General features: G+C 41.9%; 1 protein-coding gene across 1 annotated transcript in view; it reads left to right on the top strand.

Moving 5' to 3' along the window:
* The window catches only part of Lama2 (laminin subunit alpha 2), a 591,463-nt gene extending 574,146 nt beyond the window's left edge, over positions 1–17,317 (top strand). The window contains exons 57-63 of the mRNA XM_060373445.1: positions 3,942–4,054; positions 4,366–4,555; positions 6,571–6,726; positions 8,393–8,546; positions 11,018–11,148; positions 14,128–14,350; positions 16,943–17,317. Coding sequence (XP_060229428.1) covers positions 3,942–4,054; positions 4,366–4,555; positions 6,571–6,726; positions 8,393–8,546; positions 11,018–11,148; positions 14,128–14,350; positions 16,943–17,100 — 1,125 coding nt within the window. The 3' untranslated portion in view covers positions 17,101–17,317. The remainder of the gene's footprint in view (positions 1–3,941; positions 4,055–4,365; positions 4,556–6,570; positions 6,727–8,392; positions 8,547–11,017; positions 11,149–14,127; positions 14,351–16,942) is intronic.
* The last annotated feature ends 1,728 nt before the right edge of the window (positions 17,318–19,045 follow it).

The following is a 19,045-nucleotide window of genomic DNA, read 5'->3' as shown; positions in this document are numbered from 1 at the left end:
CTTGCTGGGAGCCCTCAGATAGTGAAGAGTACCAGAGCCCTCAGATACTGAAAAGTGTTCTATTTGTAAGCAATTTCAAATGCAAGTATGAAATGCGTCTTAGAGCCTGTTTCTCAACTATTCTGAGTTTAGATTTTTAAAAACCCTGCAGGTTAATCTTGGAGATGGAAACTGCTACCTCCAAGTCCCATATTTCCTGACAGGAGTCACTGCCCTGCTCACCCATCTTTATCTTCCTTACACCCTTTATCCCTAACTTTGCCAGCAGCTCAGAGTGAAAAGAAAACACTCTCTTTGCTTCAGGCTAATTGAAAAGTATCCTGGGAAATCCCTGCCCGGTGAAATGGATATATCAATCCTGTGGTTAGTATGTGGTCAGCCATTCTAGATGTGACAGTATTTCCTGCGTGTTATCTCATTTCGCAGAGTCTAGCAGCCCTTTGTATTGTCTCTCTGACTATTTAGACCTCTAACATCTGGGGAGAAAGACATTCCTGCATATTATACTTGTGGATATTTCTCATGCAGAGTGACGAGGATGGGGCGGATACACATCTGGGCTTATCAATACAGAAATGGAGTGATGTGTTCAAATGGGACAAGCATCTGCAATGTTGGCTCCCAGCTTTGCCAAGAAGCATGGCCCATGGGAATCGACAGACCACAAGATGGCTGGATTTTTTTTTTTTTTTTTTTTTTTTTGTATTCAAATCTTGCTGGAAATTTGAATGTAGCACTTTCAAATTCTGGTAGAAATGAAGAGTTCTGCTATGGTCTCTTTGGGAATCAAAGAGAAGGGAGCTGAAAATGAAAAAACAAAACAAAGCAAAACAAAACAAAGAAAAAAAAAAAAAACCAGAGCAATGGAGAGTTATTCCTATAGCAACATCATTCCCAGCACTTGAAAAGCTATGTGCAGTCAAAGCCATAGGATAGATCAATTGGGCACTGACATGTATTTAAAGGGAAAAGGCGCATTCCCCACACTCCAGGTGGAACCTGTCTTTTAAGGCATATTGCTGGAGAGTCCTAGCTCCCACTAAAGAACTCACATACAGGGAGTTCGCACAACTCAGCATCTCAACAAACACAGCCGCAGGCATTGCATACGTCAGGACAATGAGGTCAGTGCTGTAAAAGCACCTAGTTGGTATTCATGCACGAAGATCACCAAAAGCAGCATCCGATGGGATTTTAGCCCACACTTATTAGTGGGATCATTGACTCATGAAGGAAGAAAATTACACAATTTTTAGAATGAGTCATCATCCGGTGCCCATTTTGATAAACACAGCTAAAATCTCTGCTCTCTGGCTATCTAAACTCAAAGTCCACTTAGCAAGAAACCATGCGCTGCCTTGAATTCAATAACTTATCTCCAAGTGTCAGCCCTGCACCAGGAATTGGAAATGACCACTGCTTTAGCCTCAAGTTTTAACAGATGGAGAAGTTTGTCTAGATGACATACCTTGTGACTGTGGCTCCAGGAGGCATGGCTTCCTGCAGACACCTTTTAAGCCACTTCAGGCCCTCAGCAACAAAGACACTGCTCCTCTAGGCTCCCCACATCCCTGGGTGCCTGAGAACTGCCACCTGTAAAACAGAGAGACAAATCTGTCTTTCATCACCTTTCCCTAGTGTGGTACATGTAGTATGAAGCATCGCCACCAGGTGGCAGAAGTGTAACATGTTGAGATCAGTGAGCCAGTGGGGCCGATTCAGTGGTGTTTTTTGTTGTTGTGTTTTGTTTGGTTTTTTTTCTATTATTGCGGTTGTTGTTTTTAGCACTGGTGACAGACTGTTGTTTCCAAAACACAGAGGAAGACTTTTCTTGGGCCCTTACAGCACACTGCTCTTACCAAGGTGACTGTGCTATACGAGGACCTAAGAGTCAGAGGACCTGGACTAAATCCTCTCTCTCCCAACTTAAAATGTTCTAGAAAAATCTGACGACATGTTCAAGGTGGGGGAGACCGCTGCTCAACTGGGGACCAGTTCCATACCTGTTCGATTTTGCAGCAGGCCAAGTCACGGTGTTTAGTTAGCACATGGCATTCAAAGACAAAAGCTGCCCCAAACAGAGCACCCATAAAATACCCAGTCCTTAAGACTGCCATCCTGACCCCTCTAACAGTCATATCAGAGCATGGCTTACATTAGAACAATGTTCAATGTTCACGTATTATTTGGTGAGAGGCTGAGCAGCTGCAGCAGTTCTGACAGCAACTTTAACTGCTGGTGAGTTACAGTTGCTTTAACTTCAGGCTGCACATTATTGGTCCCTTAATCCTTGGAATCCATCGACGTTTGCAACGTCTGTTTTCAGAGCTAAAGGCTTAGAGGTAAGTTTTGGTGGAATTCTGTTCCCAAGAACTCACAACACAGAATTCTCTCTAGGAGAATTCTGAGGAAGGCTACATATATACTCTGATATTTGCTGAGAAGCTCCTCTGTGCAGGAAATACTCGGAAAGCCTGATAAATGATTTTTGTTCCATTAATACCCTTTGAGGCCAGGACATTATACCACTGAAGGCTTTGCATTTGGGCTTTCTTTGTTGGACATGCAATAGGGATAGAATCGTCCTGCCCTGCCCACTGGGCTTTTGCATGGATGTATGAATTTCAGCCAGTCTTCTTTTTGTAACTGACCCTCTCCTAGGAGGCAAGAAAGGAAATACCCCCCATCAAGACCAATTTTATAGCTTTCTGAAACACTTTTAAGCCCTCTTACCTGCTGTGGCATAATGTTGCCTTTGACCAAGCTCAAGAGAAAAGAGAATAAGGCTTTTCCTCATATAAAGATGTCCTGGGTGCTGATGAGTCATGTCTGAGGTGCTCTGTTGGAGAGCACTCCTCATCAAAAGCTTGCCCTCGGCGGTTTGGGAGGACCTGCTTAGTCAGCACTGGCTGGGGCTGCCGCCCTTTCAAAGCTATTAAATTCAGATCTGAGAAGCAGATGTGTTTGAGCAAGGATGCATGTTTTTCTTATAAATTGTCACATACCCTGTGTTTTAAAAGATGTCATCAGCCACTGTACATCACGCTAGCCTGTGAAATCAGAGAGCTAGAAGAAGGATGGTGGCTTTGTCATTTGGGGAGCCGTATTTCCTGAGCTGTGTATTACAGTCCAAGTCGCCGGGATGGGTTACGTGATTGTAAGACCCTGTGAAAAAGGAAAGCGCGAGGCCCCTTCATCAAAAAATACTACAAATTTCCAGGTGACGACAGCATAGCATTGAAGCTAGTGACTGCACATGAACGTCCCTCTCAAGCACCCTAGGAAGCTGAGCTTTGAACAGCAGCAGTGGAAATGCTGTATGGTGTGTTGCATTAAAAAAAAAAAAATCCACACGTGCTGGTTGCCTAGCAACTGGCTAAGGCCCTGAATGGGCTGACTTGCAGGTTTAGATACAACATCTTGAAATTCTGAATTTACGGCAACCTTCTAGTAGACTGATAATTTCCAAAGGGGGGAAAATACTAGAGTGGGAAATGGAAATGGGGAGAGCAAGTTGGAAAACATTTTCCTACTCTTACAATCCAAGTAGCTAGCCCATAATTCTCCCTATTCCATCTTGCAAGAAAAAACTCCTCCTCGGTGGAGTAAATGGGGAAAAGAAATTGCAATTTTCCTGGAAATATAAACAACGTTTCCCTAGAGAGGAAGGAAAAGATGAAAGCGTCCACACATGTTTTTTCGCACGTTCCTTCAGCAACTTGGGGATGTGGCTGAGGAAAACTAGTTTGGATTCACAGAGCACCTCCTAAGCACCTATTATGCTGCAGATTTCAGAGATGAGTAAGAGGTAGGTTTCAGTCTTGGGGAATTCTGCATTGTTCAAGGTCAGGAGGAGAACAGATAAGAAACTTTCAGACAGCAGCATATCCGCCTCCGGACGGACAGCCATGATCTCATCTCCTGTCCTCGGTCTTTCTCAGGGTCCTTGTGTGGCGGAATCAGAACCAGCTCTTCTGACAGGGGCCAAGCAGTTCGGGCTTTCCAAAAACAGCCACCTTGCTATTGCCTTCGATGACACCAAAGTTAAAAACCGGTATGTATCGTTCTACAGCGTGGCACAGGAACTGTTCTTCAAAGCCAGGAAAATTCACCATCAGTCGAGTTTAATCAGCTAGCTACATGTAAAATTCCTAGTGTCGGGGGTTTGTTTGCTTTTAATCTGCCGAGTAACATAGAAAATAGAATTTTGTTTGCCGTGGACTCACTCAAGGGCAAGCGATTCCTAACCCCAGGAAGCCCCCGTTACAGATTTTACATCCTTTATCAAGGCGCACTCCTTGTTTCAGACCGCTTCTTAGCCTAACCGGGCTCTTAGTTCTCTCTTTCCACAATCGTGTTCCACAGCCTCACCATCGAGTTGGAGGTTCGAACACAAGCGGAGTCGGGCTTGCTCTTTTACATGGCACGGATCAACCACGCTGATTTTGCCACTGTGCAGCTGAGAAACGGATTCCCCTACTTCAGTTACGACTTGGGGAGTGGTGACACGAACACCATGATCCCCACCCGAATCAATGACGGCCAGTGGCACAAGGTAACAGTCCCCGGGGTGTGGGGGGTGTTCTAAGAGACAGCCAAGGGCCTTCCCCTGCCAGGACCGTTTTGCCAGTGCCCACCCTTTACTTGAGAGTTACAAAACGTGACAGAGACTGGACAAATGGCCAGTGCTGTGTGCAAAGGCCACAGCCTTGAGAACGTGTCTAGACCAGAGTAGGTCTCTGATTCACCACTTAACGGGAGCATCATGAGACCTCAGAATCCTGCCACCATTACGTAACTGCAGTTCCCTTGTAACTGTCCACAAACCAGGGCCAGGCCATTGAGGATGGTTCCATTGGTTTAAGGGAGAGGGAGAGGAAAACACAGTGCATTCATCATGGTGCTTTTTTTGTATCCAGCTTAGAGAAATAATGTTTGTTCCAAGACTATGCATTCCTCTCAGGGAAATAAATACACGCCAAAGTCAACATTGCAAACACCAAGATGGGGCCTAAGACTTATCCCTAACCCTAGCACATACTGATCTGAAAATCAGGAGACTGGGAATCTCTGCCACACCAAGTTTAAGGAGCTCCGAGGTACCATTTCCACCAACAGTCATCTGCAACAACTTTAAACATTGGCCTCACACCCAGGAACTGGTGCTCTTGTGGGCACAGAAGGCTCATTTGCCAACTCGCTCCTCTTTGGCATGACTACAAGTACATAATATGTGGCCTGATTAAAATAAAATCTCAGATTTCGTCTCCACACCTGTGACAGGCTATTAACTGCAGTTTCCCCAGGTAGACCAATAAAATGTTTAATTTTCAGAGCACAATGTTATTAGATGTTGGATTTGATGTATTAACCTGCTTTGGCTTGTTATGTCCGAGAGAAAGCCAAAGAATTGGGAGAAAATAGAATTACAATACAAACCGCAAGTCAATCAGTTTTTCACCCTGGAAATAAGATACGAGATCTTTTTCTCTTGGGACCTTGGAAGTAGCAAGCGTGGCTCTTAGCCAGAGAGATTTTTGTCAAGGCTTCTTCTGTTCTTTGGCTAATGGAGAATAAACACCATTCTATTCCCCAGCAAGTTGAGATTAGGAAAGGCAGTTCATACAGGGTAATTAGCCTTAGTAGTAAGGGCAGATTTAATTTGTAAAAGTTTAAAAAAGAAACACAAAACTTCCGAAATTAGAACGGATGTGTTTAAAATGTGATGCTGTGCTGTCCGAATCCTGCCCTAACTTGTTTGTACAGCAAGGTTGTGCCTCAGCATTTAAAGGCCGCGTTGTCCCGAGGCTATACGCAGGCCTTGTCCCAAGGCTATACCAGGCCTCACACTCCTCCCCTTCTTCATTCTCTCCCTCCTGATTCAGCAGGTCTTCGATTTAGATCTCCCCTCCCGCCCCCCGACTTTAGAGTAATCGGCTGCTACAAGAATGGCTCGGCCCCTCCCCTGCCCTGATCTTCCTTCCTGGAATTTTGCACAAGGAGGGCTAATTAATATGCATACCCGAAGTTGTATTAGGATTCCAGGCTTAGCTCATTTGAATCAAAACACCTACTAAGGGTAGACACGGAAGCCTAGTGCAATGAGGCACAGTTATCACACTACGACCAGGGAGGCTGGGCAACAGGATCTTGAGGATCATGGGCTATATAATAAGAGCTTCTTTCAATAACTGTGGTAATAATAAAGACATGAATTTTACAGCTCTCTCAGTGCAAGACAGAGCTGTCAGTATGCAACATTACTTATGGCACAGCTACCAATAGAACATATATATATATATATGTTCTATATAAACATCTATCTCTATATATATATGTTTTATTTATATATATATTCACTAAGCTATTTCTGGGATTTTTATCTAAAACTTACTCAGAAAAAAGAAGTATATTCAAAGACAGAATTTGATAGGCTCTGTAAAACATATTTACTTTCCCTTATATTAGCACATGGGTGATATCATTTTCTCTTGGAAATCCCAGGGAAACTCTTTATGTCTTGTGGTTTTGTTCAAGATTGACATTAATGATGGCTCCTCCCTTTTGCAGATTAAGATCATGAGAGTGAAGCAAGAAGGAATTCTTTACGTAGATGATGCCACCAACCAAACTGTCAGTCCCAAGAAAGCTGACATCCTGGATGTTGTGGGGATTCTGTATGTTGGTGGGCTGCCAGTCAACTATACCACGCGCAGAATTGGTCCAGTGAGTGTCTAATTCCTTGTTGCCTATCTGGTAGAGTTAGTAACTTGTGCATTTGCATATATATTATACACACACACACACACACACACACACACACACACACACACACATATATATATATATATATATATATATATATATATATATAATTCTGAGGTTCCGTGTTTCATGATTACTTACTTGTGTGTGGGGAAATCTTCATTTTATGAAATGTGGGAGGTCTTCTAGGTAGCCTTGACCATGAGAGACCATACCACAGAACACTAAAGCGGATCCTGATGTTTGAATATCTACTTAACTTAATATTACTTTAACTTACTTTACTTAATATTCACACTAGGAGTATGACCCTAAGCAAATCATTTCACTTCTCTTTAAATGAACTCTTTCATTTCAAAATGTGGCATTGATAATACCACCACCAACAACAACAAAAAAGACCATTCTATAATGATGAAATGAGATAATACATATTTCAGATGTCTGGGAAAGGACCAGACATATGAAAGGCTCTGGACAGCAAGGAGGGTGAAAGTGGTGATATTCATGAATATCAGTGGTGATATTCATGTTATCCTTCTAGAACCCTTAAGAGCTGTGGAATTTAAAGAGTGGATACCAAATTTTGACTCTAAACTTAAAATCTTAACAATTGTGTAAATTAATATTTGCCAGTGAAGCTTTGTAATCTTGGCTCATGTCCTGGTTTGCTTTGGAAACTCTATTTTGAGACGCACATGGGATTGGAGCTTTTAGTGACTGCATTACAGACAAGTTTGACAGACTTGTACACAAGAGTCGTTGGAGATCTGTTTATGCATAAAAGCCCAACACTATTACATTTATAATGTTCTGCGCCTGGTTCTCTCTCTTTCTTTTGCTCTCTCTCTTCCTCTCTCTGTCTTTGTGTGTGTGTGTGTGTGTGTATGTGTGCGCATGCGTGCGTGCATGCACGTGTATGCATGTGTGTGTGTGTGAATAATATAAATTACCGTTTTCATGACTATGGGAAGTGCTACCTACCTACCAAAACCAAGAGTCTGGAGTGACAGCAGCAAAAAATGATCAACTTGAATTACTAAACCCAATATACAAGAGTAGAGCAGAATATAGAATTTGGTTAGTTCTAAATTCTATCATCCCTAAAATATTCTATGCAAAACTTTCAAGTTTTGTTTATATATTTTCTTAGGTGTAGGACCATTGCTTTCATTATATTTTTGTTCCCAAGGAAGTAGAACTAATCCAAACTTAAATGTTTTTTTTAATTAGAAATTTAAACAGAGAGCACAACAGAATACATTGATACTAAGATTAACAAATTATCCATAGAAATATGAAATCAGGAATATAAAACACCAGTCAAAACTTACCATTCTCACATTAAGCTCACAGCTCTGGCAAAACAATGGGCACAAACTGTGACCCGGTCCTTAGAATATCAGGACATCATGGTCTTGGCTAGAAGCATCCAGTGGACAAGCTTGATGTTGGATTTCTGTCCCTTGTGCTGTGAGGTCTAGGGTACAAAGGGGGTGACAGAGGTCCAGAGCCAGATAACTTTGAGGATTTTTCCAGGACAAAGGGCTAATGACTGTGCATAGTAACACATAGAGGCAAAACATTGCTGATTTTGGTGTCTATTCTTTTTGACCTGATTGCTCAGGTGACCTATAGCCTGGACGGCTGCATTAGGAATCTTCACATGGAACAGGCCCCTGTTAATCTGGACCAACCGACTTCCAGCTTCCACGTCGGGACGTGCTTTGCAAATGCTCAAAAGGGGACTTACTTCGATGGAACTGGTTTTGCCAAAGCAGGTGAGGTATTTTGGCTCCTTCCACGCTGAATATTCCCAATGTATAAACTCCAACTTCTTGCCTGTGCCAAAAAAATTAAAGTCTCCTGGGTCCTGAACTATTATTCTTCATATAAACCAAACATTAGTTTTTATAACTAACAAAAAACACCTCTAAAACATTCACATACGGTTGGTGGGGACCGGGGGGTTGCAGTTCAATGGTAAGGCGCATGCTCACATGGGTGGGGCTCTGGGTTCCGTCTCTAAAAGCCAACGCAAACCAACACCTACACCAAAAAGTCACATGTGTGATTCTGATAAAAGCTTGTGTAAAACTTAAGTAAAGGTAAGAAAAGCTACTTGGAGAGATGTTCTATGTCCTTCACTGTACATCAATGGCAGCAAAATGCATGTAGCTATGCAAGAAGGCTTTCAGGTAATGTACTGCTTTCCAGTGTCTCTGTGTAACTTTCTGGAGACAAGGCACCATCTTCAATTCTTCTTTTAAAACTCCTCTCAGGACTCCACCATCTCTCTCTCTCTCTCTCTCTCTCTCTATCTCTCTCTCTCTCTCTCTCTCTCTCTCTCTCTCTCTCTCACACACACACACACACAAGCATGCACACAGGCACCTCGGTATCAAATTGTTGTTGACATTAATGATATTAATGTCTCTTTTGCCTGGCTTTAAGTATTAATTTCCAATATATAGATCTGCATTACGGAAACTGAACATCACACTGTAAAGAAAAACGAGAAGTAATCTATATTTACATAAACCCCCTTACATTAGCTACTACAAGAGAATATTCAGGACCATGGGCTTCTCTGTCACATATATCTATTCATTAGAAAAAAAAAAAAAAGGAACACATAATGTGTGAATGCTAATTAGAGGAAATGGGGAAATGAGGTGTAATTTCTGCCCAAATACTATAAAAGACTCACAGTATTGTACAGATTTCCAAGAAAGATTAATTTGTTTGGGAATCAGAAAAGGTTTTCTGGAGAAACAGATATTTGAGCAAAGATTTATTATCTGATTTGAATACTTCCATACAAAGTTGTGCAAGTAGATATTAGAGTCCGCCAACTTGGCCTAGGGTGGAAACCCACCTCTGTAGAGGCAGAATTCTGAAAAACGAGGCATGTGTCAGGTATGGTAACACTAGAGGATATGGAACCCAAAAGACTTGTGCTGTGAAAGTTAAAACATTTCCCAAGATCTCTGCAGAGTCACAAGTGGCTACCATGCCCTTCTCTTAGCCAGTTTTGATACCAGGCTTCAACTTCTGTGGCTAATGGATTGACTTATCATCCTACCCCCTCTTGGTACTGGACCAAACTGGACAAAAGAAAAGGAGAGAGAGAGAGAGAGAGAGAGAGAGAGAGAGAGAGAGAATCACATCTCCAATTTCCAACAGCTCTTCCCATCTCTTTGGCTCACCGCATGGTTCAATTTATGTAAGACTTGGGTGGTCAGAGCTACAGGTTGCTGCTGTGGTAGAAACCACACAGGTTAAATGTAAGGGGTTTGGCATCTCCGTTCTTAATGGCTGTCTAGCCATCCAGCTGCTGGACAGTAGCGAGGAGGCCTCCTCACTACTCCTTTTTCCAGTCGACGTGTCTTACGTCATTTCTTTCCTCTCTTTACTTCTCTCTTGCTGTTTTATTTTCCAGAACAATTCTGCCCCTTCTACCCTTCACTTTAAAGTTTTGCTTTAAATGCACTAAAGCTTTCACATGTAAATTCATCAAGATTGATGGATGGGAGAAATAAAAAAAGGATACCACACTGTTAGTACCACCCTTCACTGGGGACAGTTGTGGTCATACGTGGTGTTTATGGCCTGCCCAGTAAACAGAGAGCACAGAAAATGTTTTCTTGAGTACTTTCCTACTATCCTCCAGAGTTCATGGAGTCTTAACTGTTCTTAGGAAATCATTTTATGCCTAAGTGAAATGTCTTAAATTCTCATTTAAAGGCTAAATATGTTGATGAAGCAAATATTAAAGAGTCTAGAAAAGAGAATTCGCTGGACTAAATAGTAAAGATTATATCCTTGAGTCATACCATAAAAAAACTATATTTGCAACTTTTCTCTTCATATAATAAAATATTTAGGACTGTTTGAACGCTCTCTAATCACAGTAGTGCAATTTAGAGTGTCTCAATAAAATTTTACTGAATAATCATTGCAATGGTTTACTTAACCCAGCAGACTTTGGAAATACTCAGACCTGGCCTCAACAGGTCTTTGATTCGATCTTACTGTGTGCTCATCCACTTGGCTAGTCAATGATTCAACCCCACTATGTGTGAGATTCTTAGGCAGTTTGAAGAGTAAAACTCTGAGCAGTATAGATAATGTCCTGGCCTCTCACATCAGGAACCAAGAAAATCAGCGAGAGCTGTAAAGCACATTGCTGGTGAAGCCACAGATAAGAATTAATTTGACCTAAACTCTAACTGATATTTTTATTTCCCAGTTGGTGGTTTCAAAGTGGGATTGGACCTTCTTGTAGAATTTGAATTCCGTACCACAAGGCCCACTGGAGTTCTCCTGGGGGTCAGCAGTCAGAAAATGGATGGAATGGGCATTGAAATGATTGATGAGAAGGTGAGTGTCTGCCACCCAAACACATGCATTCTCTCCCAACACTGGTGTTCCCACTCAGAGCTTTGGTTTGAGGGCTTGCTGGTTCCATCACTGCAAGAAACCACTGCACCACAACTGTGCTGAGCAATCATGGGCTGAGCATTTTCAGATGCCCAGCTTTTCAACGTGATGCGCCTAGTCTACAATGCTACTGGTTCAATGGGAAGAGAAAAGACTCAAGCAGACGGAAATCAGCCTGCCTTTTACAACACATAAGCATCGATCGCCCCTCTGTCTCTGACACCAGTAATGTCCCAGTTCCCAGCTTTCCCTCACAAGCACTAGATGCTTGTCCCCAAAAGCAAACTTTCACAAGTACTACCAGTTAGTTGTACAACCAATAACCTAATCATAAATACCTCCTTATCCCAGGGTTCGGAGGGGCCTGTGGAGACTGAAGCACCAACCCTGGTCCATGCATAGACTGGACCTAGGTCCCCTCCACAGATGTAGCAGATGGGCAGCTCAGGACTCATGTGGGTCCCCTAGTAAAAGGAGCCAGGCTGTCTCTGACATGGACTCTGTTGCCTGCTTTTTAATCACTTCCCCTCTGGTGGGGCTACCTCATCAGGCCTCGGGGTCAGAGGATGAGCTCAGCCTGGTGGGACTTAATGAATTGGGGTGAGAAGGGAGCTCTCCTTTTCTGAGGAATAGGGGAGGAGAAGTAAGGGAAGAAGGTGGGTAGGTGGGACCTCGAGGAGAGTAGTGAGGGGGCTTTGAGTGGGATATAAAGTGAATAAATAATTTAATTAATATTTTAAAATACCTTCTAATCCATGACTGCCTGTGGTCAGCAACCTATAGGGAGATGAGCTAATGATGTGTTTTGCAATGTAGAGAGCAGATAAAAAGAGAAGAGTAGATGTTGGTGTTTCAGATGCAGCTAAGGAAGGAAGGTCGCAAGTGCATGTGCATATGAGACCCGGCAGGTTAGGGACAGATAGAAGGGGAGGAGGACCTCCCCTATCAGTGGACTAGTAGGGGCCATAAGGGGAGAAGACTGACAGAGGTGGGAATGGGAGGAGACTAGGGAGGGGGCTACAGCTGGGATACAAAGTGAATACATTGTAATGAATAATAAAAAAAGTAAAACGAGGAGAGTAAGGGAGAAACTTTACCAATTTTCTAATCGGCTCGAACTTAAGGATTGTACTTTCTCTGTGCAGGCTCCCACCTGGGCATGCTGGTGCTGGCGCTGCCCAAGAAACAGGGCTGGGTCATCTAAAACATGCCTTCCTTCCCTCTCTCTCCTTGTTTCTCACACCATCCCTCAAACAACATAGAAATATGCAGGTGCTTATAAGAAAAAAGCATAAACAAATGAACAGATAGGCAAAATTTCCTCGTTTTGTCAAATTTTCAAAGCCTACATCTATTACATCTTTTCCAAGCTTTCTCGCTTGCTTGTAACATTTTTCATGTTTCCATGTCACTATGTCATGTGATTTCTTACCAGGCTCTTCATAGATGCAAAATGTCATTTTTACAAACTCCACTCAGTGTCTGACACTCTAATATTTACATTACTATACACTTTGCAAACTTTTTACCTAACCTTATTAATCTTTTCATAAACAAAATATTTCTTTATCAAGTGCATTGCCAAGCTGACTAATGTTCTTAATATTTCACAGTGCTTCTTTTCTTCATCAGCTTCAAAAGAATTCTGATGTCTCAAATTTCAGGGCCCTTGCCATGTTACTAAAAACAGATTTTTCTTATTTAAACAAGAACTTCTAATCAAGTTCTTTCTTGTTGGAAATTTAACTGGCCTTCTGGCTTGGGTTTTTGGCACCTGTGACATGAAACTTGCCCCAAAAAGTAATTTGTGTAACTCTCAATCCTGTATGTAAAATAAAAACCACAAAGGAGAAAGAAAACACAATTAAAATCAAAAGCTTAAACTTATAAGGCAATTAATGAGTTACTTGAAGCAGTGTCTCCTGAGAAAGTTTTGTGAGGTTCGCCAAGACCCTCATACTCTAAAAATATATGTTGCTTGAAATTTTGGTGGCTGGTTTTTTTTTGTTGCAGGACTTCAGAGTTTTTCTGAAGGAAGAAACAACAGCACACTCACTGAACAGTTAACACAGGCAATGTCCAAGAGCAACGAACATGGTTTATCACTGAGTCCCACTCCTGAATTTATTTCCTCCAGTTCTGGAATTCTCCAGGTTAAATATAGCGAAATTTTCCACATCGGTTACTAAAGAGCTTATATCCATATCACAATAAAACCCAGGCAATAAATCTGTATGAAAGAGTCATCACGCTCAAATTTGCATTTCAGCTTTTCTCTGGGTGTTGCGTTCGTGTATGTGTGTGAATGAAGGTATGTGGGTGTACGTACACATAGTGATGGCCGGAAGACTGTGCGCTGCTCTTCCGAGGAGCTAGCCACCTTGCTATTTGAGATACTGTCTGTTGCTGGCTTGGGCCACACCAAGCATTACAAGCTGGCTGGCCAGGGAGCTCCAGTCTGCTTCCTTTGTGCTGAGATCATGAATCCATGATTGCCACATCCGCATTTTCCACAGGGGTTCTGGGGATCAAATTAAGAGCTGTACTTCAACTGTGCCCCCCCCCTTTTTTTCCTGTCCTGTGATGCTGACATTTCCCACAAAGAAAAGGTGATCTAAAGTGCACCGTCCTTGCTTCCCTTCTTCCTCACACCTTCAGAGGAAAACATACAAGAACTCAGAGACCGGGATGAGCACCTGAATGAATAAGCAGAACCGAATCCTTAGGTGAACTAAATAGTTTAAAGTGCATATCAAGCTCTTTACTAGCTGAGCTATTTCTCCAGACCCAACTTCCGTCCGGGCTTTTTTCTTTAAAGCTAAGTTGTCCCCAGTAGTATTCACTTCAGACTCTAACTTTCACTGTGTGGAGACCGCTCTGGGGAAGCCACCTGTGATAGCTCTTTTTCCTACTTTCCAGCTTATGTTCCACGTGGATAACGGAGCTGGCCGGTTCACTGCGGTCTATGATGCAGGGATCCCAGGCCACATGTGTAATGGACAGTGGCATAAAGTCACTGCCAAGAAGATCAAAAACCGTCTCGAGCTCGTGGTAGATGGGAGCCAGGTGGATGCCGAGAGCCCAAACTCGGCATCGACATCGGCCGATACGAACGACCCTGTTTTTGTTGGCGGTTTCCCGGGTGAGTGCTGGCTGCACCAGCAAGCATGTCCTTTGCTCCCTATGTTTGTGGTTTTTCAACATTTATGTTTGTATAGCTGTGTCCAGGAATGTGTACTTAAGGGTCCTTGCGTCCAAGCTTTAGAATCTCCTCCCATAAATAACACTTGGCCTGAAGTTTCCAGTTTGTAAAATGAGAGGACTGTTGATTTAAACCACATGGGACTGAGATTTTCATAATCACCCCAAAGTTTTACCCAAGGAAAGGCTAAAGCTAAAGGAAATGAATTTGCCTTATAAAAGATATGAAGCATTTAACAGCAGTTGAGGCCAAAATTGTGAGGGTCTACCCCTCCCTGTCCTGGCTTTAAAATTAATGTGTCAGAGGAATCATAAAATGCTGTCAAACTTATTTCCTCCAGTCCTGGAATTCTCCAGTTTAAGTGTAGCTAATTTTCCACATAGGTTATTAAAGAGTTTATATTTATGTTACAAAGAAACCCAAGCAATAAATCTCTTTCACAAAATTCTTCAGCATGTTCAACACAGCATGTGAACAGCAGTTACCTAAAGAGCCCGTGAGCAGGGCTGGCTACGTCAGCCATGACTCCACTGCTTCTTCATGAGCACTGGAATGACACAGACCCCTGCAGTGAGCTTTCATCACTTTGGAAGAAAAATTTGTGTCATTTCTTCTTACACAAATCCCTTCTCCCTGGGAAACAAGAATAACGCTCAGTATTCAGTACAGGCTAACAGAACAAAGGATATAAAAGAGACTGATGGAGTCTCCTTCCTGACTTTAGGCTTTTCTTTTTTTTTTAACTTTATTTTATGTGCATGGGTGTTTTGCCTGCAGGTGTGGTCTGTGGACCATGCCTGGATCATGTGAAGAAGGCAGAAGAAGGCATTAGATACCCTAGAACTGGAATCACAGATAGTTGGAGGCTACTATGTGGGTGTTGGGAATTGAACCCTGGTCCTACTGGAAGATCAGCCAGTGCTCTTAACAATTGAGCCATCTCTCTAAGTCCTGCTTTTGGTTTCCTGAAAAATACACTCCTTGGCGTTTTCCTTTTAAACGTTAACAAACTTGTCGTTGAGCCACAGAAATAAGCACTGCTTCAGTCTTGAACAAACCCATAATATTTTGAGGGAGACAGTGTACCAACAGCCCACGAAACAAGATCCTCCCAAGGACCTCGTAGGCTTGAGGAGAGAAGGATGTCCTTTTACTGCTTTTGTTGGTAGCATGAATGCTGGAGAATGGAGCCTAAAAACAAGGCACGCCAAAGTCTCATGCTGTAGCCAACTGTATTCAGAGGACCAGGCTATTTTTACTCTGAAGGTTAAGAAGAATCACATGAGTAGGATATTCAGTCAAAAAGACAAGCCACACATGGTAAAAACATGTTTTTCCAAACAGGTATATAAGTTTAAACATTTGATTGAAAAACATCAGGAGGCAATAATGAGTGATCTAAAGTAAACTGTCTCCTGTCCACTCTACCTGAGAGGAAGGTAAAAACACATTCCTAGAACAATTCTATGTTTTGTAGAAACTGAGGCACAGACACTTGTCTTGTTTCCTCAGAGTGTTCTCACAAACACTCAAAACTCTACTCAAACTGTGCTATTCCTGGATTGTATCTCAATGAGCCTCCTTAATTAAAAAAAAATCCATAGGTTTCCAACCTACAGAACATTTGGGGGTTCTATTTTTGCAATATTAGAAAATGATAAATTCACCTTTAAAATTTTATACCCTGATTCAATATTAGAAATGTTTTATAAATTTCTTTGCTTCATTAAATACATTTGTATAAGATTTATTAGGGAGGTGATTGTTTATATATTTCCTTATTTATTACAGTTTTTGAAGCAGGTTCTCACTGTGTAGCCCACACTAGCCTAGACCTTATGGCCTTCCTTTCCTACCTGTGATGCTGGTGTTACAGGCATATACCATCAGACTTAGCTATAATTGGGTAGTTTGGTTTTGTAACTTTAAGTGAGTTCTTACCAAACCAAAATACATCTTAATATGCATGATTTTAGAAGTTTCCATACCTTATAATGTAACTATTAAGAAGGTGATTAATTCTCTACAAATCTGTTAGCGAGCTTCCAAACACAATCACAGTTTACACTGGACAGTGTTCTGACTCAAGCTCAAGCTGTGTCTTGACTAGGAAGTGTGCTGGTAAACGTTTTGATGTGGTGGCATTTCAAAAGTGAAGCCGCACTGATTGGCCTGCTCTTTGATCACCTCGCCCTGAGGAGGGAGCAGCCTTACCAGGCCACAGAAGATGACAATGCAGCCACTCCTGATGTGATCTGATAGACTAAGATCAGAAGGAAGGGGAGGAGGACCTCCCCTATCAGTGGACTTGGGGAGGGGCATGCGTGAAGAAGGGGGAGGGAAGGTGGGCTTATGGGGGGGGATACAAAGTGAATAAAGTGTAATTAATTAAAAAAAAAAAGTGAAGCCGGGAGAGCTGGGGTCCACCCGGTGGTAGAGTGCTTGCCCAGCATGCCCAAAGCTTCTGGGCTGGATCTCCAGCATTCATAAGGAAGAAAGACAGAACTGAACTCTCTTGTTGTGTCTTTTCAGATGGCCTCAATCAGTTTGGCCTGACCACCAGCGTTAGGTTCCGAGGCTGCATCCGATCTCTGAGGCTCACCAAAGGCACAGGCAAGCCCCTGGAGGTTGATTTTGCCAAGGCCCTGGAACTGAGGGGTGTTCAACCTGTGTCCTGCCCAGCTACCTAATGAAGAGAAGCTCAAGCTTAAGGAGGCTCCATCAAAACAAGTGTACCCAGTTAAACAATATACCTTCCTATGCATATTAATAAAGCTAATGTGTGCATATACATATAATTCTTTCTGTATTGTATCAGGCCGTGATAATTCAGACCGCAGATTGCATTTTAATTCAAGTTCTCTTTCGAGCTTATGATTATTAAACCAATTACTTCGTTCTAAATAATTGCATGTTTTGTATGATTTTGAAGATAAAAGGTAACTGACCATAAAATGAATTTGCAACATACCCTGAAGTCATCATGAAAGAAAGAAAGAAAGAAAGAAAGAAAGAAAGAAAGAAAGAAAGAAAGAAAGAAAGAGAAAAGAAAGGAAAGCTCATGGAGGCAACTTTTTAAAAAAGACAACGTCTATGAATAACTTTGTCATCCTCTTCCATGTATGTTGCCTTTGGCTTTGTGTTCAAGCCAGTGAGACAAAATGGATTTTGCCCTTGTGATGGTGAGGCAATCAAGTTCTTCAGTTCCCATGTTTGCAAAAGAGTTAGCGAATCATTTCCCTAATCCAACTTCATTATTAGAGCATTTAACTAGCCTTATAAATGAAGATCTTTTCATGCTGAAGGTTGGTAGCAGAGACCAGATTCAGGCCAGAGAGCTTAATTACTTGATTTTTCTTGTTTGAGAATGATTTATAGGCTTCGAGAAGAAGCCAGGGCCAAGCTCCCGAATGACAATGAAGCTCACAGCCCCTGCTACTGTATGGAGACTGTGGATTCCAGGTTTACAAGAGGGAGTCACAGCCTACACTCAGATGGAGAGAAAGCATTCTGAAAGGCGCTCATTTTATCAGGAGACAACCCATCAGAAACCTCAGAGACATTTCTGCTCCAACCTTCCTGAGATATAGTCTGACCTAACAAATTCATCTCCTACCAGGGGGGCGGGGGGAAGTCTGCTTCTCTTTTTCCTTTCTGTTCAGTCATCTTCAAAGGGGTGTGGGAACCAAGACCAGCCTGGATTTTATTCATCAATTTAAAAGGAAACATTACATTTCCCACTTTTAGAAAGGTTTTGATTTAATGATTCAGAACATATAAAAGAGTGGTTCTCAACCTTTCTAATGTTGCAACCCTTTAAATATAGTTCCTCATGCTGAGATGACCCCCCCAGCCATAAAAGGATTTTTATTGCTACTTCATAACTGTAATTTTGCTACTATTATGAATCATTATGTAAATATCTGATATGCAGGATATGTGATATGAAATTTTGTCAGTGGCCATTTCGCCCCAAAAGGGTTGAGAATAGGAAACTTGCCTCATTATAGAAACCTGAGCGCCAGGAGAGTAATCTGCTGTGACAGTGTTTTCTGCTATTCATGTCAGTGTGATGGCAAATGTACATTTAGCCTTTCACTATTAGCCAGTTGCTCTGTACAGTGTGTCCAAAGGGATTCTCAACCTAAGCTCAGGTTTTAAAGCTATTTTCTGGGATATTTAAAAGAAAAAAAAAAAAAAAAAAAAAAACCAGTTGTCAGGTACAGCAGTTCTGGTTTGGTCTAGACAGGAAGGTTTTTAGAATCTTTCCCAGGAAAAAAATCACTGTTCATAAGAAAACATTGTCCACATGCCAGCTGAGTTTTATAGAATTCCTACTATTATCATGGCCTTGGTTATTTCCAAACACACACACACACACACACACACACACACACACACACACACCTATATTGAATCTAGTTGCTTCTTAATTAGCCTTTAAAGCCATTAAACGATTTGAAATCCAATATGTCTCGAAAAGGCAACAATTACTTCTGCAGCCAACCTTGACATAAATTATTGGGTTTGTTCTGGATACTAAATGAGATAAACATGCAGAAAGATGCTTTTCTTCAAATTAAAAATAAAGCCCCTTTCCCTCAAGTTCTGCTCAAAATGATACATACATTTGAA

The sequence above is a fragment of the Meriones unguiculatus genome, chromosome 20, assembly GCF_030254825.1.
Source record: "Meriones unguiculatus strain TT.TT164.6M chromosome 20, Bangor_MerUng_6.1, whole genome shotgun sequence".
NCBI classification, from domain to species: Eukaryota; Metazoa; Chordata; class Mammalia; order Rodentia; family Muridae; genus Meriones; species Meriones unguiculatus.
Note: the sequence above shows the minus strand (reverse complement) of the source record. Positions and strands in the feature narration are given on the sequence as shown.